The 25,523-nt window shown below is 43.1% G+C and overlaps 1 protein-coding gene across 1 annotated transcript in view; it reads right to left on the bottom strand.

Moving 5' to 3' along the window:
* Positions 1 to 1,891: 1,891 nt before the first annotated feature.
* Positions 1,892 to 25,523, bottom strand: part of MAP2K5 (mitogen-activated protein kinase kinase 5) — a 118,146-nt gene continuing 94,514 nt past the window's right edge. The window contains exons 20-21 of the mRNA XM_015811894.2: positions 23,107 to 23,152; positions 1,892 to 2,382 (exon numbers count right to left, since the gene is read on the bottom strand). Of these exons, the coding sequence (XP_015667380.1) occupies positions 2,275 to 2,382; positions 23,107 to 23,152 (154 nt within the window). The 3' untranslated portion in view covers positions 1,892 to 2,274. The remainder of the gene's footprint in view (positions 2,383 to 23,106; positions 23,153 to 25,523) is intronic.

Genomic DNA, 25,523 nt, shown 5'->3' with positions numbered 1-25,523 from the left:
GCAATTTTGCTTGCTCTCAGCCACCCCAAGACAGGGGGCTTCTGGGGGGCTTCCCCAAGAATCAATAGCAGAGGAACTGGAATGTGTTAAAAAGAATAATGGCACTTACGTAAACGACTCAAGAACACCCCACATTCTGCAAAGGGGGGAACCTGCACATCACTGGTGAGCCTGCACTCTTTATTTTGAAGAGAAGAGCATATTTAGATAAGATTGGGGTTAATTGTCGGGATGACAGCTTACTATGAACACGTCCTATTTTTTTCTTTGTATCTATTTATATATTTGCAATAGTTCTTTTAATTTTTGATATGGTCAAATGACTAAATAAAGTTTCTATTCTAAAGCAAATTTAAAACAATAATGAAATATTAGTGATTTAACAAAAACACGAGGGGCATGATTACTCAGCAGTTAAAGATGCTGAGCTTGTCAGGCTGACAGCCCAGGTTCGACACCCGAGCACCGTGCAACGGGTGGAGCTCCCGTTCCTTGCCTCAGCTCCTGCCCACTTAGCAGCAGTTCAAAAGCATGCAAATGTGAGTAGATAAATAGGTACCATTTCGATGGGAAGGTAACAGCATTCTATGTGCCTTTGGCATATACTCATGCTGGCCACATGACCACGGAAACCTTTTTGGACAACAACCAGCTCTCAGCTAAGAAACAGATGAGCGCTGTGCTCTGCAGTTGGACACGACTAGACAGCGAAAAAGACCCAAATTCTTACATTTTCAGCATAGTCTTTTAATGTCATAATTATTTGGGCAAGGGGCAAAAATTGAGTAGGGCAGTCTATGACGCAACCATCTGCAACAGATACATGTTTTAGGGTGCAGAGAAACCTTGCCTTCCATCGAAGGCTGGATTTCTGTCAGACTGCTTGCCAGAGGCTGCTGGTCGTTGGTGGGCTGGATTACAGCACTATTTCCTTCTTCTTGTTTTTGGTCTGTTCTTTCTGGCAGAGACCTGAACTTTTTGAGGAGCAGCTACTGAAGGTTAGGACATCAGAGGATTGCGGAACTCCCAGCCTCATTTCTTAGAATTGGCCTCCATTTGACACATGACTCCATCTGGCGATGTTAATGGATAGACTTCATCACCGGGATCAGTGAGATTCATCTAAGAGGCTAAACCCTGAATTAGGTAAGAAGATGCAATCGTCACCTCCCCTTAACATTCTGAACCAACAGAGGAACTGTATTATCCATGTCTGGTAATAAAACATTACAGCTTGCTAAGTCAGTAGGCCACTTTTATGGATTCCCAGACCAGTCGCCAACGGCCCAGCCTAAATTTAGCCTGGTGTTCTAAAAAACTAGCTATTGCAGCTTTAACTGGTGTTGGTGGCACAAGTGCACACATTTAATTGAATAAATGAATGATAAGTCACATCAGCCTCAAGCAACATTTGTGTGGGTGGGTGGGTGGGAGAGAGAAAGAGGGAGGGAGGGAGGGAGGGAGAGGAGAGAGAGGAGAGGAGAGGAGAGGGAGAGAGAGAGAGAGAGAGAGAGAGAGAGAGAGAGAGAGAGAGAGATCAGCGACTTAAGTATAGGAACAAAGGAATTTTCCCATCGAAGGGTCCAACTTTGCTATCAGCCATGGCCAGCAGCACCTTTTCTGCAGTTCAGGCAAGAATTCCCCTAAGAATGAACTTTAGACTTATTCAGTCCCAAGGAATTGTTCTACTGCTCAACGTAATAACAACATCATCAACAAATGAAAACCCAATCCAACTTTCCCCCCATATCTTCTGCTAAAATCTCGTGATGTCCTTGGTGTCCACCTCATCCTACACAAAGAGTGGGTATAGAGGAGAGTGTAAGCACACAATTGTCTGTTCCAAAAATAAATTTAGCACACACCCTTTGGCAGATACTGCTTACACCTTTTTATTCTTTCATCTTGATCCATTTTGTTCCACTGGTCCATCATCTAAAAATTCAATTTCAAATCCCAATCCAAAGCAGGCACATGACTGGGTCCACAGGATGGCCACCTCCATTCTGCTCATGTCCTTATATTTAGCTAGCAAAGGTCCCAAAGTGTATAAAATACTTGGAGGCCAACATATATACATTCGGTTTAATTAAAATATATGCTCCTATTGTCTTAGGGATGCAGGGGGCCGTGAGAGAGGAGTGGCAAAGGACATCCGCTGAATTGCTTGAAGAAAAAGGATCCCGGCAGGCTCAGCTGTGAAATGGGTTTGCCGGGAAGCTCTTCAGAGGCCGTTCGTTGTCTGGTGGGAGAGAGAGAGCACATCTCTTCCGCTCACTGGGATCCCTGTTGCTGCAACCGCCTCTCCTCCAGGGTCCGGCACACCCACATGGAGACAACTTCAGCGTTCCCGTCATTGTACTGCACAATAAAGAGGTGGCCCTAAAAGAACAAAAAGCGGCTTCAGTCAAGAGGGTCAAATAGCTGAGGAGTGAAGGAAATGCAAGATTCTTGTCACCCTACTAAAGATTTTTGCAAGAAATCCCGACTGTGTGAACCAGTCTACTAAAAAAAAAGGAGGGAGTTTTATCACTGAAATATGTGCCTTATGTATAACTACGGTATCAATCTCTCTGGGTTTTTTAAAAGTTTAAAAATAAACTGTGTGTTTTTCTTTTGAAGGCTCAATTTGAGCACGCAAATACATCCTGGGAACTGAGAAGGGCTTTTCAAGCAGCCGAAGAGAAGACAAATAGGTTTCCCACGTGCTAGAAACATTCTCCTGCATTAATTTTGATACATTTCATATTTCATCCCCAGGTCACAAAGTCATGAGAAAATATGGGCTCTGCAATTACACAGAGACAAAAGATGGAAGCCACGGAGAAGTCCCCTTTCCTTTCTTGAGTCCAGGACCATCTAAGAAGGCAACAGGAGATAACGCCCAGTGCAGTGTTTTTCAACCATGGCAACTAGAAGGTGTGTGAGTTTCAACTCCCAGAATTCCCCAGCCATGCTGGTGGAGGAATTCTAGGAGCTGAACTCCACCCACATCTTCAAGGGATTGAGCATGAGAAACACCGTTCTAGGGTTCTGAATTACTGCGAAGGTTGAAAAGCGAAGAGCAGAAGCAGAGATCTGAAAGCCTCGTCTGATGCTACCAGCTTCCGTGCTTTGTGTTGGGCCACATGAGACCGGCATGTAATGCCTGATGTCCTATTCTCAGAAGGCTGGGCAACAGGACTGTTCTCTAAGGTGCCTCTCTACTCTTAGATTTGGGATGAGGGGGGAGCTGTGAAATAATTTTGAAAATGTGCAACTAGCGCCTTCTTTTAGAGGTCTAAGTGACTTGATTTACTTTTCTCCAGAACACATAACTTCCTTCAAAATGAACGGCTTAATACACGGCCCCAAACTCTTCGAGAAGAGCTGGAAATCTGAGGAGCAAAGGCCGGCTGGGCTGAAGGGCCTGGTGTGAAAAAGGGCAGTCAGGCACAGAGGTGGGATGCACAGATGGTCTGGGGACAGGGAGAGAGGAAAAGGCTAGTAAGAAGAAGCTTTGAGGTGTAATCACATTAGGAAGATGGAGATTTACTTAATCTCCTCTTTGGACCTGAGGGGAGCAACGTGCCTCCTCCACTAAAGCTTAGGAAGGCCTTTCAGATTATTCTAAATTCCCCCATTTCTGCCCCAGGGTAAGTGTGTCCTCAGATGCACCACTGCCACCCCTGCTTGACTTCAAATCTTTCCTTCTTCTGATGAATAGTGTTTCCTGCCTTGTTTTTTCCCCCCTGCCTCTAAATAAATTTTTCTCAACCTTTAAGATGTATGGACGTCAAATCCCAGAGTTCCCCAGACAGCTGGTTGGCTAGGGAATTCTGGGAGTTGACATCCACACATCTTAAAGTTCCCAAGGTTGAGTAACACTGATCTAGATGGTTTTGTGCAAGAAGAAACCAAAGAACCCAACAACTATTTTACCTTCAGGAGAAGGTAAAATTCTGGCTGGAGAATTCTGGGAGTTGAAGTCCACACATCTTAAACTTGCCAGGGTTGAAAAATGCTGATCTAGATTCTTACAAAAGAAGGAATTGAGGAAAGGAAAGGATGTGTATACTTTTAGCTTTCAGCATGTTTTTTTTTAATTGCCTAATATGGTATTTGTCAGGACCCAAACCAAACCCCTCTGCCCCCCCCCCTCCATGTCCTTCTGCTCAAGTCCCATGCTTATTTCTTCAGGACCCAGATTCCTTACACTAATCACTCTTCACCAAATGCCACAAGGTTAAATTTGCTTAACTGTTTGTAAAACACATGGAGATCCCTGCAGGAAGAGAAAAGAGGTCCTCCTTCACAGTCAAGGCTGAAATTACCTGTCTTGCCTTTTAAACAAGCAGTCACAAACCCAACAAGAGTCAAGGAACAAATCAAGAGGCTGGAGACAAGGGAGCAGATTCCCAGAGCTATAGTAAGATCAGCCATTAGGCAGAATCCGCGGGTTTCCAGCACAAATCTCCTTTTTCCGAGAAAAATGGGCCAAGTCGTTTGTTGCCACCGCTGGCAACTGAACAGTAGGCCAAAATTCCAGTCCTTGGAAGAGAGTCGAGGGCAAACATGGGAGTGGCCTTCTTGGGTCTTCTATGGCTGGCAAGAGCTTTGGAAGAACATGTTCAAAAAAATAAACATTCTCCACCACAGAACACAGAAGAAAGAATAGGGCTAGGTGGGATCTCAGAGTCTTCCACTCCAACCCTCTGCCCAAGGCAGGAGACCAAACTCCATTCCAATCAAATGGCTGTCCAGTCTTTTCTTGAAAACCTCCAACGAAAGTGCAGCCACAACTCTAGTGGAGGCAAGCTGCTCCATTTGTTAATTGTTCTCACCGTTTGGAAATTCCTCCTTATTTCCAAGCGGAATCTCCCTCTGAGGAGCTTCCACCCATTGTTTCTTGTCCTGCCCTTCAGATGCTTTGGACAAAAACCTCTGTGACAGCCCCTCTATCTAGGGTGGGCCTGACCCTATGAGGGGCTGCTTTGAGGGACATTGCTGGACCTTGATATAGAACGTTTCCTTGGAATGAAGACTTCTGAAAAATTAATGAGCCATGTTATTCTGGAGAACTTTGGGGTGAAGTCAACGTCTTGGTTGCATTATGTGATTTTGGTGGAGCGATTTCAACTTCAATGTTTTATTGTCATCTTTTGCAACGACTGTGACAGGCCAAGAGTCATGAGAGGTAGTGGGATAGCAACCTAATAAACAAGACTTATGAAAAGCCCAGCAGCCACTGCCGAAGAATGGCTGGGGGGAAAAGATCCCCTGCAGGTGGATTCCACTTGCTAAGCTGCCCAGCCTCAGGAGATGCAGGGCAAGGTCTCTTCGCCCCCCCCCCAAAGAGAGGGCAGCTTGAGTAAAAGAAAAGGGAGCAGCAGCAGAGAAAGTTGCCCTTGATCACCCTTGTCTCAATGTTCCCCCCCTTGGGGGGGATTCTGCGGGGCAGGAAGAAGCAGAGAGGAGGCTGGGGGGCAGGGGGCTGGGTGCAAGAACAAGCCAACGACACTGGAAATAGAGATGGCAGTTCGTGCAGGTATAATGAAGTTCCAGGCAGTTAGAAAGAGACAGACCCCATTTGTTAACCCGACATTCTCATTTCTAAAGAACGAAGAAACAAATAGAACACAACAAGCATGGAAGGAAGGAATGGAAAAGAAGAGAGGGGGAAAAAAAGAGAATGAAAGTCCTTGTGTGCTTCACCAGCTTTGGGGAGGGAGAGGGAGGCTCTTTATTCCTGAATAATATTGCTCCAGATCTAAAAAGTCCACAATTCTTAAATATCCCAGTAGAGATTCCCTTCATTTTATCAAGTAATGGTGCAGAAATGTAAATGTGCAGAAGTTTAAAACGCATTTTCTGTAGCAGTGAAGGCTCCTCCAGACAAGAGACTTTGTGGGTGAGGGATCCGGACCCTCCGCTATTGCAACCTGAGCTGGAGCTGATGTTGCAGAGGTCTCCCACAAGCTTCACTTTAAAGAAGGGAGGGGCCAACAGTTAATCCAATGCTTCCCAACTGTGGCACCTTCCAGATGTTCACCTCTCAGAATTCCTAGATCCAGTGGAGCTGTTGTTAAGAGTCAATGGCTAAGGAGGCCCTCAAGGTTGGGAAGGCCGAGCTAACTGGTCAGAGGAATATCTTGGCTCCTCCTCCACTTGGCACCCGGGGGCCTTATTCTCTGGGCTCGCCCCCAACTTCAGCACCAGGACCTTCCTGCCCCGGTGAAGGCTGCTGCTCCTGGTCTTAGCCCTCAAATGGCTTTCAGTCCCGTGGCCCTTCCTTGCCTCTTTAATCCAGAGCTTTTTCCGGCAGTATTGGACAACATCCCTGCCGTCATGGAGAGGACGCTTCAAGGGCTGCAAGGCAGGACGTGGGGAAGGAAGATACTGTCACATCAAGGCGACATTCTTACAAGGCCGAACTTAAGGTGAGCAGCTGAAAGCCACCATGAGACTCTCTGCGAAGGGGATGGACGTGCACGGCACAAGGCCCCAGGAGGCGAATACAGGTAGTCCTCAGCTTATGACCAGAATTGACCCCAACAATTCTGACACTAAGCGAGACAGTTGTTAAATGAGTTTTGCCCCATTTTACGACCTTTCTTGCCACAGCTGTTAATAGTGAATTAGTGCAGTTGTTAAGTTAGTAACAGGGTCGTTAAGTGAATCTGGCTTCCCCCCATTGACTTTGCCTGTCAGAAGGTGGCAAAAGGGGATTATGTGTCCCTGGGACGTGGTGACCGTCCTAAATAGGAACCAAGCACCTGAGTTTTGACCATGGGGATGTGGCAACAGTCATCACTGTGAAAAATGGTCGTAAGTCACTTTTTTCAGTGTTGTTGTAACTTCTAATGGTCACTACGTGGACTACTGTAAGTCGAGGGCTGCCTGTATTAGGTACGAGTCAATGAATGTTAAAAATGGAGATACATGTTTACTTCTCTGTAATTTTTAAGAAATACACCCCTTAACTTTCCTCACTTTTTACTAGTTCCTTGCTTAATTAACCTACTATATACCATTTTCTCCATTAAGAAATCTCTGTTGATCCAGCAGGATCTTAATCCTACACGGTGGCCCAAATTTATCAGGAAGCAATAAAAACAACCACTCTCCACTCGCCCGTGAAAGACAAAGATGTGTCAATTTCCCCAGCATTTTGCTGTGAGTAAATCTTGGGCTCAAGGGCCGTAGAAAGGAAAAGCTCAAGCATCTCCTTTAAGCTCTGGGGAAAGTCCACACTTTCGGGGCAAAAGATTCAGCCCCAGCCAGGTCAGGTCAGAGGCCTGGAGATGCTAGTGGGTGAGTGTCAGCCAGCCTAATTTTCTTTGCCAACTCTGAAAATGAGATAAACAATGACAAAATAGGCATTTTAAATGAACTTGTCACATCTCATTTTCTTGAGAAAGGCTGCCTTTTTAGAGCCACCAATTTTGTGTAAGGCGATTAACTCTTTCCAAGACCTTTAGAGAGGAGACGGCGGCGGCCTAGGATTCAGCAATTACATCTGGCGCCTTCCCAATCCTCTTCCTTCTTGGGTTTATCCTTAATCCAGATGTTAAAACTCCCTGTCAGCCGTCCCATTGATAAATGCAGCAAAAGAAACGCCTGGTACAATATTTTAACAAGAGTATAACTTTACCGATAACAGTAGCAAAGCCTGTTCTAAAGTTTTCAGCGAAAACCAGCACAGGTAAAATCCCCCTTTCCCCCTGGTCCTCGCCAGTGTTCATTGTCCACCAATCAACTGCATTCATTTTGTTTTGGGAACGATCTGAGCCATGACACTCCCCCCCCCCCCAAGCAATGTGTAGTTTCTCGCTCTGCTTCTGAAGGAAGTGAATGAAAAACCGTTGCAGGATTTGGGTATGGCTAGTTGGGAGAAAATAATTACTAGGGGAGACAGGATAGCAGTATTCCATTATTTGAGGGGCTACCACAAAGAGGGGGGGGTCAACCTATTCTCCAAAGCACCTGAGGGCAGGACAAGAAGCAAGGATGGAAACTAATCAAGGAGTGAAGCAACCTGGAACTAAGGAGGAATTTCTTAACAGTGAGGACAATTAACCAGTGGAACAGCTTGTCTTCAGAAGTTGTGGGTGCCCCATCACTGGAAGTTTTTAAGAAGAGATTGGACAACCATTTGTCTGGAATGGTATAAGGTCTCCTGCTTGAGCAGGGGTTGGACTATAAGACCTCCAAGGTCCCTTTCAGCTCTGTTGATTAAACTTTCCTGAACTTTCTAACCCGCTGAGTCCTTAAACAATCAGAAGCGCTTCTGCTTTCCAGAAGAAGCAGAAAGATTGGCAGTCTTTAATGTCATATCAGTTAGTTGGTCAAACATTACTACTGCAGAACTTTCTTTGGTTACAGCTGGTGGAAGGAGAGTGACTTTATCTAAGTGTTGCAACTGCTCATTTAATTCAAATTTATTATTTACATCAGAATTTCAAATCTGCAGGTTTGGGATATTTTGGAAGAGATGTGATATTTATTTTTGCACCATCATTTTTTTCAATGCTTTCTTTATAAGTGTGCCTGGGTCTGGTACACAATTAGACATCCTTGCAGAGAGATATTGGGAGTGAGCAGAACAAGAACCAAATGATCAGGATGAAAAGTGAACTGAGGCCCACTTGAACTTTGGTCAAGATTTTTCACAAGGCCCTTCGGCTGGTTATGCAGCTTTTTGTTTCAAACGTAGGCAAGCAAAATGGCTTATTGCATAGCCCAGTGTGTTCAGGCATCCTTTTTGTGTATGTTAACATCTTGTGTATGTTAAATGCATTAAGTAATGGAACAAAGAATCTAAAATTCAGCTTCCTCTTTAAAGATTTGGGATGTCAGGGAAGGAAAAATATTCTCAAAGCTCCTTCAAACTTTTAAATCACTACAAGCATTTTTTTGATGTTGGTCAGAAGCTTTTTAGAGTCTAGCACAGCATTCTTGATTTCACTAACTTCAATCCATCAAAGGCTCAATCTTGAGTCCCTACGTGCTTGGGGGAACCTGCTGTTGACATGGATTTTGCAATAAGGCTTTGTCTGCTTCACAATGGTAAGCAAAAGTGAAAAGCTGAGTTTATCTCTGCACCAAAACCACAGAAGTAACTGCCTTTCCTTCAGATACAAATCTGAGGAAATATCTGGATCAGAATAAATAAGATGGAAATTCCCAACTGTTGCAGCTGAAAGCTCAGTTGCTGGAAAGACTCTGGTGCCCTCCGATGGCACTTCAAGTACAGTTTATTAGGGTGTGATATTAAAATAATATTTTTATTGTGTGATATAATGCAATGGGACCACGGGCCTCTGCAAGAAAGATCTTATACTCAGAAGTGTAATGAACCCAGAGCCTGTCAAACATTATCCTGTACATTACCTATCGTTAATGGCACATTAGGGCTGGGGGCATCGCACGCTTGCTGCCCAGGACTTGAGTCAGGACAGCACAAAGAGAAGGGGGGAAACCCACAGTGCCTCAGCCAAGAGAGAAATTAGTATTTCTCCAGGCCACACGGTTCGATTTGTAAAACAAGAGCCTTGCAGCTGAGCACGACTCTTGAATCCTTCTGTACAAAACAGAAAACAGCAGTTCTGTGTGTATTCTTTGATGTGGAGTTCTTTATTGAATAGAATGTGATACTTACTGGCTGGATTCACACAAAAACTGGCTTGTTGACTAAGCCACTAAGTCACACTTAATCATAAGCAAAAAATTAGGGCTGGGTTCACACATGAAACCAAACCAACCACATTTACTTGGGTATTTTGGCTGTAAATAATGATAATCCACAAGAAGCTGTATCAATAATTATAATTAATTAATCACAATAATAATAATAATATTATTTGCAATAAATGTCTGTAATGTTTGTTAAATAGCAATAATAAGATAACAAACCACCTTACAGCTTATTGCAAAAACAAACCGTTGGGCTCCTTGATGCCAGCCTTAGACCGGGTGAAAGCTTTGGGGTTCAGCCCTGACATGGCATCCGGTCCTCTCCTCCCCAAAACCCAAAAGGGTTTGCCCAGTTGTTGGTTTGCTTCTTTATTTTACAGATAGCAGAGATGGCTATTGGCCGAATTTCATGTTCTGAAAGAGAATTTGGGCTCCACATTTGACGCATGAAAAGGTGATGTGGGCTCGTGCTTTCCAAAGACTGCTCAAAGGGACAGCACAGCATTCCCACATCCTTGCTAAGTCATTTTTTCTTTCTCTTCATTCCAGATTGTTTATTTATTTTATAATAAATAAAATATTTATTTTATTTCTTTTATAACATAACCATATTGTGTGTGTTGTATTATATATGTGTGTGTACATAGGTGTGTGTGTGTATAAATATAAAGTAAATTTAGCTTTTACTTGGGTGTGTATAGAGTTGCCTTGCCAGTTGCTAAATTGTGGGCTGACTGAGAGCAGAGCTGAGTCACAACGACTGGTGCACCAATCAGTTGTGCAATAGCCAGCCGTGAGGCACAGTGGGGACAATGGGGCTGGTCTTTCTCCGCTCAGCCTGGCAGGGCCGGAGTGCCCCAATCCCCTCTCCCGCTGAGAGCTGAAGACCCATCAGCTACCCTCACCTGTTTGGCTTTTCTGTCCAGCTGTTCATTTCAATGAAGTCTTGAGCTGCTGGAGTATTTTGCCCCCAAAGACCTGCTTGTTACTAGCCAGCGACTGTTTCTCCTGTTCCTCTAATTGGGCTATAAGGAAGTAGAAAAGGGTCTGCTTCATCCAGATGTCACATTTAGAATGTGCTGAAATTAAATTCTTAAATGGATCCAGTATTGTTCTGTGGCCTATTGGAAATACTTTATTGTGCTTCACAAGAAACGAGAAGCTATTACTGCATAAAGAATGAGAAGCAGAAACAAGGAACTGGAGCCAATGAACGGACTTTCATTTGGCCATCCGAGTTGGAACACAAACTTGCAGATCTGCCCAATCCTCTGTACGAGCCACGTGCTTTCAGCAGTAAAAACACAACACCACCAAGGAGCCAAATTAAAACTGACTTTTTTCCATTGCTATTTTCCAATGGAGAAAGTGGCCCCTCGTGCGGTTGTGTGCCCTGTTCCACGCTGTAATTAAAAGGCTCATTAGCGCATGTGAGAGACAATAGGCTTGAATCATACAGTAAGCTCAGGAGTTGCCATTTTAAAATCTCTCCTCCAAAATTGTCAGAAACATTAATCATCCCTGCACTTCAAATGTTCTGATATTCACCTGGCTACACTATTAAAATAAAACTTGCTGCCCCAGGGAAATCCTACTTATTCTTAATTGTTTTGAGACTTTGATGGGCTTTTAATCTAAGATTAATTTATGCAATTTTAAATAACTCTTCTTATGATTAATAAGCTTGAAAATTAAAAGGAGTCTAAAGCAATTATAATGAGCATTTGGTCATAACCTCATTAGGAGAAGGAGAGAGGGATATAACACAGGAATCTTACAAGATTACAATTTAAGGTTACTTCCAGTTAAGTCAAATACAGTTTTACAATTTGCCAAGGCAGATTAGATGGAGTCGGGTTAAGGAGAAATGGGGTCTATCTGGATCATCACAACAATGCTGTTACAGGGCCAGGGCAAGACTAAGTATTTTACTCATCATCTGGGTTGCTGGCAATGGATGTAGAGATCAATACTGTTTAGAGTTGCAAAAGCGTTTGCGTGAATCAGTTCATAAACCACCACCGTACTCCAATCTCTTGAAAGTCAAGTGCCTGATTCATTGGCGGAGGGAGAAGGTAATAAAATGTGCAATGCCGCAGATTGGGTAATCTATAATATTTTGGAAGATCTACTCTAGTCCTTTCATAAACTGAAGAATCTACATTGTGGGTCAAGGCATAAAAATACAAATCTCTTGATCTGGAAGGAGGAAAGATTTAAGTCTTGGATACTATTATGCTTAATGCAAACCAAATTAAAGCATCTCCATATAATCCCTGTTTCAAATACATTCAATCAAAGGCAGTCCACCTGAATATTCTAGCGCTCAATTAGAATCTTCTGTAATTTAGGGACGGCACAGCGGCTCACTGGTTAAGACGCTGAGCTTGTCGGCTGGAAACCGAGCGCCATGCAACGGAGTGAGCTCCCATTACTTGCCCCGGTTCCTGCCAACCTAGCAGTTCAAAAGCATGCAAATGCAAGTAGATAAATAAGTACCACTTAGATGGGAAGATAACAGCGCTCCATGACATCAAGCTGGCCACACGACGGTGGAAATGTCTTTGGACAGTGCTGGTCAATGACCTTGAAACGGAGATGACCCCTATAGTTGGCGATGACTGGCAGAATAAAATCTGCAGGACTCCTTTACCTTTACCTTTTCTATAATTTAAATCTATCATTCTATGTCCTGCATTCTGGAGCAAGAGCAATCATTCCTGAGCTTCTATGGAATATCGTTTCAGATACTTCAAGAGGACTCTCATATGTTTCCCTAGCCCTCTTTTCCCAAGGCTATCACACAGCTCCTTCAGTCTCTGTCCACAAATGTTCTAATTCGCTGGTCATTTTTGCTGTCTTTTTGAACGAACCTGTTCAATTTCTCTGAATCCTTCTTAACAAGCGTTGCCAGAAGTTGGCACCAAACTCAAGATAGGGTCTGATTAAAGCAGAATACATTGGAAAAATAACATGGAAATGATACTTTGGTGGATACAGCCTGAAATTGTATTTGTCCTTTTTCATAACCATTTATAATCCACCTGCTCCAATGTGGTTTTCAGTCAACCGCTATTCCAAATTCTTTTGCACACATAATATTATCCCTGACATAAAGAGATTGGGTTTTGATTTCCTTAAATAAAGAGTTTTGTATGTGTCTCAATTAATCTTCATTCTGTAATTTCCAGCCCATTTCAACCATCACATTCAATTCAAATTCAAATCAAATTCAACTCAAGAATTCGAAGTTTTGAATTTTCTTTCTACTAGGGTATCAGTTATTGTGCTCCATACTATCTCTGCAAATCCGATAAACATTTCTTCTACCTCTTCATTTAAGTAATTAGTAAAAGCTAGCTAGAAAGTCAGACTTCCATAACAAAACAACCTAGATAATCTGAGACTCAACTTTGCTTGAGGCAGAAGTCATAGCATTCTTCTGCAACGCAATGGGAATACAGGAAATCTTGTGAAATCTTTTCCCCACTACTGGGGAGAAGGATCTATTGGAGGAGAAAATATATATAGGTAGTCCTCGACTTATGACTACAATTCTGCCCAAAATTTATATTGCTAAGCAAGACATTTGTTGAGTTTTGCCCCATTTTACAACCTTTCTTGCCACAATTAGGTGAACCATGGCAGTTAAGTTAGTTACACGGTTGTTAAGTGAATCTGGTATCTGGTTTACCTATTAACTTTGCTTGTCAGAAGGTCGTAAAAGGTGATCACATGATTGCAACCGTCATAAATGAGAGTCAGTTGCCAGCTGTCTTAATTTTGATCCCGTGGCCATGGGGGTGCTGCAATGATTGTAAGTGTGAAAAATGGATTAGGGACCCTCATCTTCTACTGCATGAACCCATTTCCCACAAGCTCTCCTGGCTTCCTTCCTTCCTTCCTTCCTTCCTTCCAACCAACCCAACTCAACTCAACTCAACCCAACCCAACCCAACCCAACCCACCAACCAACTATCTTCACTACTCAGCTCCTGGTCTCTTCCACCAGATCACGGGCACCACCTCCCTTTCCTTTCTTTACTCCCAGGAAGCTAAATACATCCCCAGAACTGGGGCAGCTGACTGTTTTGGCAAAGAGGAGTTGGCATTCCACAGCTGAACTTCAGTTCCAAGAAAGCCGATGGGTTTCTACAAAAGAACCCTTTTCTATTGACTAGTAGCATGCAAGGTCTTCATGAGCCCCAAGTGTGACTCTGGGCTTGTAGTGGACATTAAAACTAGGAATTGAAAGCCAGTCTGTAAAGAAGGAATAATATAAAATGATGTTTAATTTAAAAATTAGAAAGTGGAGCAGGCTGCAAAGGCAGAGGTTGATTGAAACAAAATTTAAATTCCTGTCAAGCCCATTTAAACACAGGGGCCCTTCATAGCCAATTAGCTGCTCCGTATGAATGCAGAAGAAACTTAGGCCCGGTCACTGTGAGAAGAGAGCAGACCCACTGTGAGGATCTGGGAGGGGGAAAATTAACTAAAATCAGGAGCGTATGAAATATTTATCTCCCTGGTTGATGGAGATGGGGCTGGCAGAGTGTAAACAAGACAGAAATCAATTCCTTTATCACCCTCAATGCTGCCCCTCCCCAAATGGTCTGAGGCACATGTTAGCTTGGATTTTCTTTGCTATGGCAGATTTGGTCTTAATTGTGGTTGTTTATCTCCCTGTGTCCCTGGGGCCCTCATCTCCCCATTACAAATACTTAACACTCCTTCCACATCTCAAGCTACTTCAAATCCTCAACAGGTTTGGCAGTGTGTGTGTGTGTGTGTTTTAAAATGCCTGAAGCTGTGTGGGCCAGAGGGCCTTTGTCAGTAGAACATTCTTTGTTCGCAACCAGCTGGGTCCAGCTGCCCCCAGGGATAGAGACAACCAAGGTGCTAAAAGGCTTGTTCGCCATTGCGATTGCGCCACCGCCATCGGGAATTCAGAGTTTGATAAAGCAGAGCTCGGAGGGGGAAGGGGGACATCCCAACCACAGGGCAGCCTGACCAAAGGAAGTTCCTGTAATAACAAAAGACTGTCACTCATCAGGCAGTCCAATTAAGGAGCCTTCCGCCTAGGTGCTCTTCACAGAGATCCTGCATTTTCTCAGCTCTGTACACAACGATAGTGAGGAGGACAACAATTCCTACAAATCCAGCCTAGGTACAACTGCTGCCCAGGATGGAAAATACTTCACGGCCATGCACAGGCCCCCCTCCTTGGACTGGATCCTGGAATGAGGGTCTTGCAGTTGTGAATAGCCAATTAAGGTGATCGAAATTCCCATTCCCTAATGGGACCCTGAGACCCTTCACACATCATGTCAAGAGAAAATGCCAGTTCTTGCATCTCCCCCTCCCACGCTGAACTCCTGCCAATTCAACCTATTTTAAAGTCTATTTTTACTTGCTGAGACCAATTGTGAAGGGACTGGCACACAAACACAACTCACTTCAGTGGGGCTGGTGTAGGAAGGGTCCCTCGTGGATGGTGTCCTAGATTAACAAGCAAGCATCATCTTGTCAGTCTGCTGTAACTCTCAAATCTGTTCACACAACCATGCAAGGAGTCTAGTGTCCCACAGGGCCTGACGGTGCATTTGCACGGTTTTCAGCCTTTGGAGAGAGGCAGGACAATTGTGGGGCACAAGGGGGGGCTTCAGGATAAAGGGTCGTCCTGGTGGTAGTTACATTCAGTGTCAACCTTTTGAAATGCCTTCTCCTGGGAGTTTTGACTCATTCCTGTCCTCTTAATTCTGACTGTTGTCAAGGGAGTATTTTCCTGCTTTTATTTGCTTTTAGTTTTAATCCTGGATTTTTAAAATATTTGATCTCTTTATTAAGTAACTCGAAAATCTTCTTTTAAGGAGAATCAGGGAAAAGGTAATTCTTTTAAAGAATCAAGTAAAAAAAGCTAATTTTATCACTTGCTGCAAATCGGTTCAGCTTCCTAATCAGCCAACAATAATGAACCCTGAACTAGTTCCATACCTGTGGCTGCTATTTAGTTGCATGCATTGGACCTTGTGGACAATGCAAAACATGCACAACCACACCTATATTTCTTTTTTTCCTGAATATTAATTCTAGATGACATATATTTTGAGGCACAAGCAAAACTAGGCCTGGTTGTATCAGTTGTAGAAGATCTTCCAGCTTTAGAAGTTGCATGGAGATTATGGAGACTGTGGGTGTGGGACAGGCTGCCATGACCTGGGGGGAGGCTAGCAGGAAAACAAAAGTAAGCGCTGCAGCTCTTTGAGAAGCTGCTTCAAGGTCACCAGGCATACCAGCTGCACACCGTCCTGCCCTTGAACTGATCCTCATGAAAACATCCTGCCTGAGCCCGACTGGTGGGGGCAGGCAATGGGAGGGAACCGAGGGAGGGAAAAGTTGAACTTAGGGATTCTCAGCTCTGGCTATGCACTATCGCAATTCACTTGACTTCTAATAAAACTATGCCTTTCTCAACAAATGGAGCCAAGGGTTGTTTTTGTAGAGGTTTAAACGATGGCAGGTCTGATACTTGTGGGCAGCAGCCTCCGTAACAGTGCCCGAGGCTATGAGAAATCTGCCCCTTCCCAACTAGTTATTCTTGGACCTACATCTCCCAGAACCCCACAGTCCATGTTCCATCCATATCGGCAATCTGTAAATGTTTAGGAATGCTGGAAGAGAACGAAGATTCCTTGCACACTGGCATCCATGTGGTTGGCACTGAGAAATCACGATGACACCCTTTCCTCTTTTTACATGCATTGCATTAATTTGATCATACAGACATAGGCTTTACCTTAACTGTTTTAAATCACACACACACACCCCTTCTCCCGGCCATCCCTGTTATCGTATTTAAAAGGACTTTCAAGCAATTGGAATCTCTGTTTTTGCAAGATGCAAAATAAATTCACTGCCTTGTAAATTAATAAAGTGGCTTTTTATATTGGTCACCACAATATAAATAAAGTTGTTGAAACTCTGGAAAGAGTGCATAGAAGAGCAACAAAGATGATTAGGAGGCTGGAGGCTAAAATATATGAAGAATGTTTACAGGAATTGGGTATGTCTAATCTCGGGAAAAGAAGAACTAGGGGTGACATGATAGCAGAGTTCCAATATTTGAGGGGCTGCCACAAAGAAGAGGGAGTCAACCTGAAGGCAGGAATAGAAACTAGTCAAGGAGAGAAGCAACTTGGAAATAAGGAGAAATTTCCTAACAATGAGGATAATTAGCCAGAGGAACAGCTTGCCTTCAGAATTTGTAGGTGCTCCATCACTGGAGGTTTTTAAGAAGAGACTGGACAGCCATTCTTCTGGAATGATATAAGGTCTCCTGCTTGAACAGGGGGTTGGACTAGAAGACCTCCAAGGTCTCTTCCAACTCTGTTATTCTGATTTCACAATCCACAATCAGCTTCATTCTATTTACATTTCCTCTGTACTATAACTACCTAGTTGCACCTAAGAGTTTGAAACCCATGAGTTGTCAGCACTGCCTATCTGCAGATTTAGTCAACAGCTTTTTCAGTCACACAATTTATGCAAGGACAAACTTTTAATGGAAGGCAGGAGATCCATTACTTCTTCTCTCTAGTGGGCCACAAAACGACATGGACCTTCCAGTGGCTTTAAGGGAGATAATAGCATTTGCCTGACATGGGATCCCACGATATAAAAACCATTAAAGAGAATAGCAATTTAAAAAAAAAATCAATTGTCACCTAACTAAAAATACTTGAACTTTACAGTAAACTCATTGAATCAAATGCTGCATCCCCAATTCTGTATATTTTCCTGTCTTTTATTCTTTCTTAAGGTGGCTGGGATTTGTAATAATTTTCCAAGATTTTGTCAACATTAGATATCTTGAAAGTAGTTAGACATGGACACATCAAATTCAGTTTGTTAGAAGTCAGTTTGTTATGCATTATTATGCATTTGTTATTATGACAGATTTTTGTTGGACAAAGTCAGACTGGATCAGGTGTGAATCAAAAGGAGAGCCTGTTCTGTCCTGATGGGTCCTGCAGAGGCTCCTCATCTCAACTGGCCCCAACTGCTGGGGATGCAAAGGTGTCTTCCAGGTCAAAAAGATTAAAGATAATCAGAAACAAGTGCAAAACAAATGTGTCAAAGAGTACAAAGTAGAGATTGTGTATATCTGCACGATCCAATCTGGGTCGGTACCAGGACCAGAGGTTTAGTCTTCCGATCTTTTGGACTCATGGTGGAGCCCATCCTCAGGGCTGGTAGACTGACCCAGATTGGATCCTGCATCCTGGGACACATATATCTGCCTTCATTGTGTGTATCTGTGCAGGAGGAAAAGCAGGAAAAGTCCATTTTGAGTAACTTCTGAAATGGCACTTCTGGTTAACCCAGGCAGGCTCTGAGTGCAGACAGGTAGAGGTCAGATCCACACACCCCTGCCTGGCTTTCCAGAATAGCTTGGCTCTGCCTTTTGGCCTGGGCCTGCTATCTTGGGGTGGCTGATGGGGTAGAGAAGATTCCCACTCCCAGGCTGCCCATCATCTTGGTTCTTGATTTTTAACCTTTTTATTTTTATTTTATTTTTTTTTAGCAGTTTTTAACTCTTTTATTATATTGTAAGCTACCCAGAGTGGCTATTTTAGTGAGATGGGCGGCACAGAAATTCAATAGACAGACAGACAGACAGAGAAATGATTGCTAGAAGATAGTTAGCTAAATGATAGTAGATTGATAGGCTGAAGACATATGATATAGATAGACAGATGATAGAAGATCGATTAGATAGACACCCTTTATCCCCTTTCCTGAAGAGTCAGCTGGAGGCAAAGGGGGGATGAGAAGAAACCCCAGCATCCACAAAAGGTGATCCAGGGCCACTAATTCTTTTGGGGGGGCTTCAGTGAACAAAGTCGAGGTGCCTCCAGTCTCCTTGGGGTGGAGATACAGCTTTCTGCAAGGTGCCTTCTATTCTGCAGCGGAGGGCAGTCCGGAAGAGGGGTGGCTTTCAGGACACCCCCCCCCCAGGACCTTTTCTGCTTTCAGGGAAGAGGACCTGCTTCCCCAGGAGGACTCAGTGAGGGGCTGCCAGAGCCTCTTCAGAAACACGGCCATGCCAAAGCCCCAGTAGCCGGGCCGCCTTTCTAAACAATTCTCAAAAGCAGGCTAGCACTACTGGGAGACAATTTCCATGTGCGGATGCTTACTGGAACTCTCCCTGCTACTGAACAGCGAGAACAGATAATAACCATTAGTAAATCAAACTCCTTGGCAATATCCAGCTGTGCCTTGTGCATTTACATACAGATAGAATGGGTATATGTTTTTAATATGTATGCGCTAACACTTTCCCCACAGCTGAAGTGTGTCTTACAAAAGGAGGCGGCGGATGGGAATGGCATCGCCACGAGATAATAAAGTGACCTAGATAAAGTATTAGCCAGCGATTGATCTCAAACGGGGAAGGCTGTCTCTCTCTGACCTGGTTACTTACTATGCATAGATTCCATTAAATAGAGCTTAGGAACTGAAAGCTTCGGGAAAATGGTGCCACTGAGGCCAAAATCAACGGTGACCAAAGCCAAGCGCATCGCCGCATGACCTGGAGTCCCACGTGCGTCCCTCTCGTATATGGCTGCGTCCCTCCGACCAACAGATAAACAGACATCTTTTTCCTGCCTTTTAAAATCAACCACCCTTTGTAAGCAGGCAGGAATAGGCCCTCTCTTTGACCGAGCAGTAGTTTATGAAGGATGCAAGCATTGCAGCCAGGTGAAATGGCGCCGTAAGGTCTTGCAAAGGACAGATGTAAGGGAGGAAGTAGGAAGCGATGCACTCCGATTCAAAGCTTGCTTCAGCTACTGGTGTGAAAACATCATCAACATATGGAAACAGCATTGGTAGGGGCACATCAGAGGGACTCTCCAGTGAAAGGGGGACAGAGCACCACTTGGAGTAGACTTTGAGGGGCCTTGCATTCATGTTGTTGAAAATTCTCTCTGAGCGTAAACACTTTCACAAAGGATGGAAGCAAATTCTTTTCTCCTGTGGAAGGCCTCCTCAGTGGACTTTGATACAAGTGCATGTCTTGTTACAACGAGGCCCCGTTCTGGTGGACAGCATTTCACAGAGATGTTGCAAAAGAAGATGATAAGTAACTGTAAAAACTGGATTTTGGAGCCATGTTTCATGATTCAGTTAACAGAGAGGCGAAACGCTGCAAAACAGTGGCACCTCCGTATTCGACTGCTGGGAAGGTGGATGACACAGGAAAAAGGACAGACAGAAAGTTTTTCCTAGCCAAAACAAAGGTTCACATTGCAAGTTACCTGGTTTGCTTGGCATTCGTAGTTTCGCAGCCTCCTATGACCAATTAACGTCGAGTACCAGGGCACCACTGTATTCACTTTGCTGCCATTGTTTATTAGATTAAATGATCTGTAGTATTCTGAAGTAACCATGCAGCCTGAAGAGCCTGTAGCGTTTTTCTCATTCTATAGCTTTGGAATGAGCTAGAGAGCTGGTCTTGCCCAGGAATTTTCTCTGTTTGAAACTGTTTGTTTAATGGGGGTTCAAAGTTACGACGGCCTCAGAAAAAGTGACTTTTCACCCCTCCTCACACGACTGTTGCACAGCCCCATGGTCATCAGACTGCAATTCAGGCATTTGGCCATAGTTTGCATTTATGATGGTTGCAGTGTCTTGTGGTCATGTGGTCATAATTTGGGATCTTCCCAGTGGCTTCTGACAAGCAAAGTGAATTGGGGAAGCTGGATTCACTTAATGACCACAGAAAAATTGTTGTAAAATCAGGTCTGGTCACATGACCAAATCCCTTAGTGCCTGAAATTCTGATCCCAATTGTGACTGTAAGTCAAGAGCTACCCGTAGTAGCTTAATTTTCGGTCTTTGCTCCAACTGATCTATGCCCAACACTTTCTCTCTTGCTGTCTCATTGGCAAAACTCAATGTGTCTGTCCAAAAGATAGACAATGCCTCATCTTGTCTTGCTAAATCTACCACTAGGATGGCATTTAAAACAGTACAGAGAAATTAGTGCAGTTCAACTGTATGGTTAAGATGAAAATATTACTTGAACACATCAGCAGACTGTAGACTTCCTAACCTGAGGAAAACAAGAAAGTCTAGAAAAATAACTGCTGCTGTGTAAGTGGCCGTCTTTTCAGCTCCTTCCCCCTTCCCTGATTAAACAGAAAATCTGTCTGAAATCTTTCAAGACTTCGTGAAACTGTAGGTGAGATTGCCATCATCATTAAAAAAATATCCTTCCAATATAACTGATAAAATCACTGTTGTAAAGTGTCATGGTCATTCTGTGTGAAATGGTATAGGTTCTCCTGCTCGAGCAGGGGGCTGGACTAGAAGACCTCCAAGGTCCCTTCCAGCTCTATTCTATTCTAATGTTGCCAGCCACCCATCTGCAATTCTGCAGTATAAGCAAAAACCAGAACCAAATCAGGATGAATCTGGAAAATCAATCTAGGGAACCACTCTCAGTCCAGGAATCCACCCTAGAAGGAAGCCAGCTGTAGGTGTGGCCAACTCACAGGTCCATAAGCAAAGAAGACCTCAACCAGACTTCCCTCCATGAGCAGAAGATCTCGTCAGTAATGAAAGGCCAACTTTGCTGGCTAAGCAGCTATTTTAGAAGCCCACTTTCAAAGGAGAAAAAGCAGCCTTCTTAAAAGAAGCCCAATTCTCTTTCTGAAGCTGTCATGCTTTTTTTAATTATTAAAGGGGGAAAGATGCTGCCTTATGAGTTGAACCCAACACTTCAGGGCAGGTAGTTGGAAAGATATATAACTCTGCGTCTCTGTTCCTATCGGCACTCACCCCTTGGCCTCCGTCTTTATGGCTTTACACCCTGTAGTGGCGTTATAGCTTCTGAACACACACACACACACACAGAGATATATACGGAGGGTTGTGAAGTGCGATCTGCAGATGTTTTATTTATAAGTGCCGGGCCTATTGCATCACAGAAAGCATGCATTTACAAAGAGCTACGGATTTTATGAAACCCCGTTCTGTTGGTTTAATAGTCAAGCCACCCAGGCATAGAATAATAACATTGTGTAAGGTAAATGCATCTCCATCTCTAGAACCTGTTCCAAGTTCTCTCAGATGTGACTAAGTGCGGGAACCTTCCAACCATCCCAAGTTAATAAAAAAAGAGGCAAATTAAGGCAGCTTCAACCAACAGTACTCAGAAATAGAATGGGTGGTGTGGAGAAAAATACCAAGTTCTACATCGTTTAGGTATATCAAAAGTTGTTTAAATGCTCTTTCAACATCAACAGAAATTACTGGCTTTCAAAAATAGATTCAAAGTAAAATGTCTCACCATCATGAAGAAAGAACTGAGAAAGCAGCACTTGGGATGCTGGGATCGGTTCAGTGACATGTTCAACAACAGCTTCCATTCCCAATTACTACTGTGCCCAGCACTAGATTCCAAAGCAGTTTCACACATACACTGAGCAGTGTGTGCAGCATATGAACACGGGTCCGGTTGTTTGAAGAAGACAAGCCCGAATTACTATTTAGGGTGCAACAGGAGTTGCATGATTTTATGGATTGTGGCCATCATCCTTTAACTTTGATGGGAACTTGGCATCTGCCTTCCTCTGTTTTCCCCTGATATATAAAAAGTACTCAACACCTCTCATCCCCAAAAAATGATGTACAGCTAAGCAGGTATTGAGGTTTTTAGGATCTTGGTGCCTTTATTCTTTCAAAAATGTTTTTTCGTGAGTCGTCCAGAGTCATTGGAAGTTGGGTGGTATAGAAATTTAATAACCATAAAAAATGAATAGGGAAATAAATACATCTCATTTTAAAGAAAGAAGGAAAAAGAAACATGTTCATCTTTCATGCTGTTACCAACAGAGAGAAACAAAGAAAACCTGAGGAAATGAGGGTCTTTCTTTAGAAACCTTAGCAAGGTGAAGTCTGGCTCTCCCATTTCACAATAAGAATACTATATAGAGTACTGGATATCACAAATGCTGATATTGATTACACTCACACACACAGACACACACTCACACACACACACACACACACACACATGAATCTGCATTTTTTTTTAAAAAAAATAATTCCGCAAATTTAGGAAGGACTGAATAATCTCTTCGACAGAAAGCCTCTTTTGACCTAAAGGCCAGAAAGTTCCAAGAAGGTTTTGCTAATGCATGGCTGATCCCACCCCTAAATTTTAGCAAAGACAATTAACAATGCTAATGAAATGAGATAATGCATGTCTCAATAATATTTGCTCGATGCCAGTGCTGGAAGCAAAGTTTAGATTTGATATTAGTTAACTTATGGGGAAAAACAATAAACAAGTTTGCATGTGTCATAAATCAATAAACCTTTTGGGGTTTATGTCTCCAAGGATGTAGGGCTAGATCAACTCACCATTAATTCTTCGGGGGCTGGTCGTTCTTTTGGTTGCTTCCTCATACTGAAAACACAGAGAAAAAAAAGAAGTTAGGAAATGTCCCAAGAACAGTGAAGATTCTTAAATATCTCATGATGCTTGAGCAACAGTCATAAACTAAACTGTACCAACCAAGGGGGAATGTTGAAAGATTGCTTTAAAAAGTGCCCTAAATGGTGTCTTTTAAAGAAAAAATATTTTATGCTTCAATGAGCTAAGAAGGAACAAGCCGTTTGCTGTAACACATTTTAGATGCTGGTTTAGAACATGTCAGGGACTCAAGAAAAACTGGGGAAGCAGGCCTAGGGCCAACCCTGATCACCCAGGATGACTCAACAGAAGCCCATAAAAACATTCCCTCCAAACAGTAGCCAAAAAGGAATTCTGTTCACTTCTGCCACTGAGTTTACTGTTTATTCTTTGGTCCAGCTTGTTAGAGTCCTACAACATTTCAAGTTTTTCGGCTGTAATGTTGCTGTTCTTGTTGAGTTTCCTTTTTTTGTGAAATACCCTTCAGTCTCCCTGGGAATCCCATCATTTTCTAAAACAGGCCCTTATTAGTTTGATGCAATGGTTACTTCTGCAATCCTACAACTGCCCTATTTCCTGCCATGCAGTGGATGGGAGAGAAAGAAGCTGGAAGGAATCTGGATTGTTTTGGTTTGTACCACTCAATTCCCACACTACAGTGCCCTTTCTGAAAGGCAAATAAGGGCCAGGGTACCAGATGGGAATTATGTGGGGTCCCAAAGGTGCTTTTTCAAAAGGCAACTGGAATTGCTTTGTTTTTCCTTGAAGACATTTCGCTTCTCATTCAAGAAGCTTCTTCAGCTTTTCAGTCAGAAGGTCAAGGAAAAACAAAGACAGTCCAGTCGCCTTTTGAAAAAGCACTTTGGGAACAAACATGGATGACTGAGAATCTCCACAGAATTATGTGAAGCTCCCAGAGTCCTCCTGCACAACTGGCCAAGCCCCACTCTGCTGCCACCCCCAGTCATCTCCCGATCCTGACTGCAGCAACAGCTCCCTCGTTGCTTCCCTCGCCTGCAAAGCCAACCGAGGGCCGCACTCTTTGCAAGCTGTTCTAAGCCACCTTGGCAACACGCTTAATCTGACATTCCAAAGTAGCTGGGTCTTATGGGAGAAGGAGGCTATTATGTGCTATCATTTATGCCTCCACCTGACATCTGTGGACGTATCTGTAGAGGTTAGCCCTCCTCCTGCCTCAATTAAAAAAATATAAAAACAATATGCTTTCTGATTAATCTCTGGGTAGAAGTGGAAAGGTACAGCAAGATAGATCATCCACCATTCCAGCTTTACTACAGAAATCTAATCTACCCCAAAGTGGATCAGTCTTATAATAAACATAAGCTTTGTATTTATTATTTCAATTAACAATAGTCACACTGTTAATTCCTTCTCTCTCTCTCTTAAAAAAAATACCTCCCTTTGGAATATTCCAGGAGAGGCCTCTGTCATCAGCATTTATTCCAAGGCTTCTCCCACTTGGTTACCTCATTCGAAGTTAATTCTATTGACATCAGTCAAAAACTTTACTTGCAAAGGAAAGGAAAATTAGAACAAAGGAAAGTGGTTTTTTTTGGGGGGGGGTGGGTTCAATTTTGACTGCCAGCATCAGTATTTTTCAACAGGGATATTCCTATTAGTATTTATTGCAAGCGGCTGGCCCCATTCTGTGTGGTGCTGAGAGTGATTTTTTTAAAATTGGTTTCAGGTGTAGCTTTGAACATTTCTCTCTCCTATCCCTTCCACAAAAGAGAATAGACATTCAATTCTTTTAAAATGGTGCAACTTTATTGATATGCCCACTGTCTTTCTCCATATAATGCGGGGCTGCTACTATTACATTTTAGTAAGTGCATGCCTTGGTGTGTGGATTGTTTTGTTTTCCATTCCTCTACAAAATTAAGCTATTTTGTTTGAGAAGAAAAAGAGTAATTCTAGCTCTCATCCACATGTTTAGACTGTAAGTTACTTGTTCTTTTAGCCTTCAAATACTTGTTTATCATCTTTCCATATAAAAGAGGCATTGAACATATCTTTGCTATGGTAAGTTAACCTTTTGGTGCTCAGAAGATTCTGACTTTAAACTACATCTGCTTCCTTTTAATGGCGCTGCTTAATCTAAGGAGCATTCCTGGCTGACCAAGGCAGTCTGTCTAGAAGAATGAAAACATGCCCTACAGTGTGGTTCAAAAGATGCAGCCCCATCAGAACACCTCCCAAAGACAGACCCCATAAAATTTCTTCCAAATGAAAAGCCCCCAAATTTATCAAGGCTGCAGTTTAGACCCCTTCAAAAGTGGAGCGTATTTTTCTAAGCAAGAAGAGAAATGCTTGAATAATAGAGAGGTAAATACGATTATCATCT

Source organism: Protobothrops mucrosquamatus, unplaced genomic scaffold (genome assembly GCF_001527695.2).
Source record: "Protobothrops mucrosquamatus isolate PMUCROS unplaced genomic scaffold, P.Mucros_1.0 scaffold56, whole genome shotgun sequence".
Classification (NCBI taxonomy): Eukaryota; Metazoa; Chordata; class Lepidosauria; order Squamata; family Viperidae; genus Protobothrops; species Protobothrops mucrosquamatus.
Note: the sequence above shows the minus strand (reverse complement) of the source record. Positions and strands in the feature narration are given on the sequence as shown.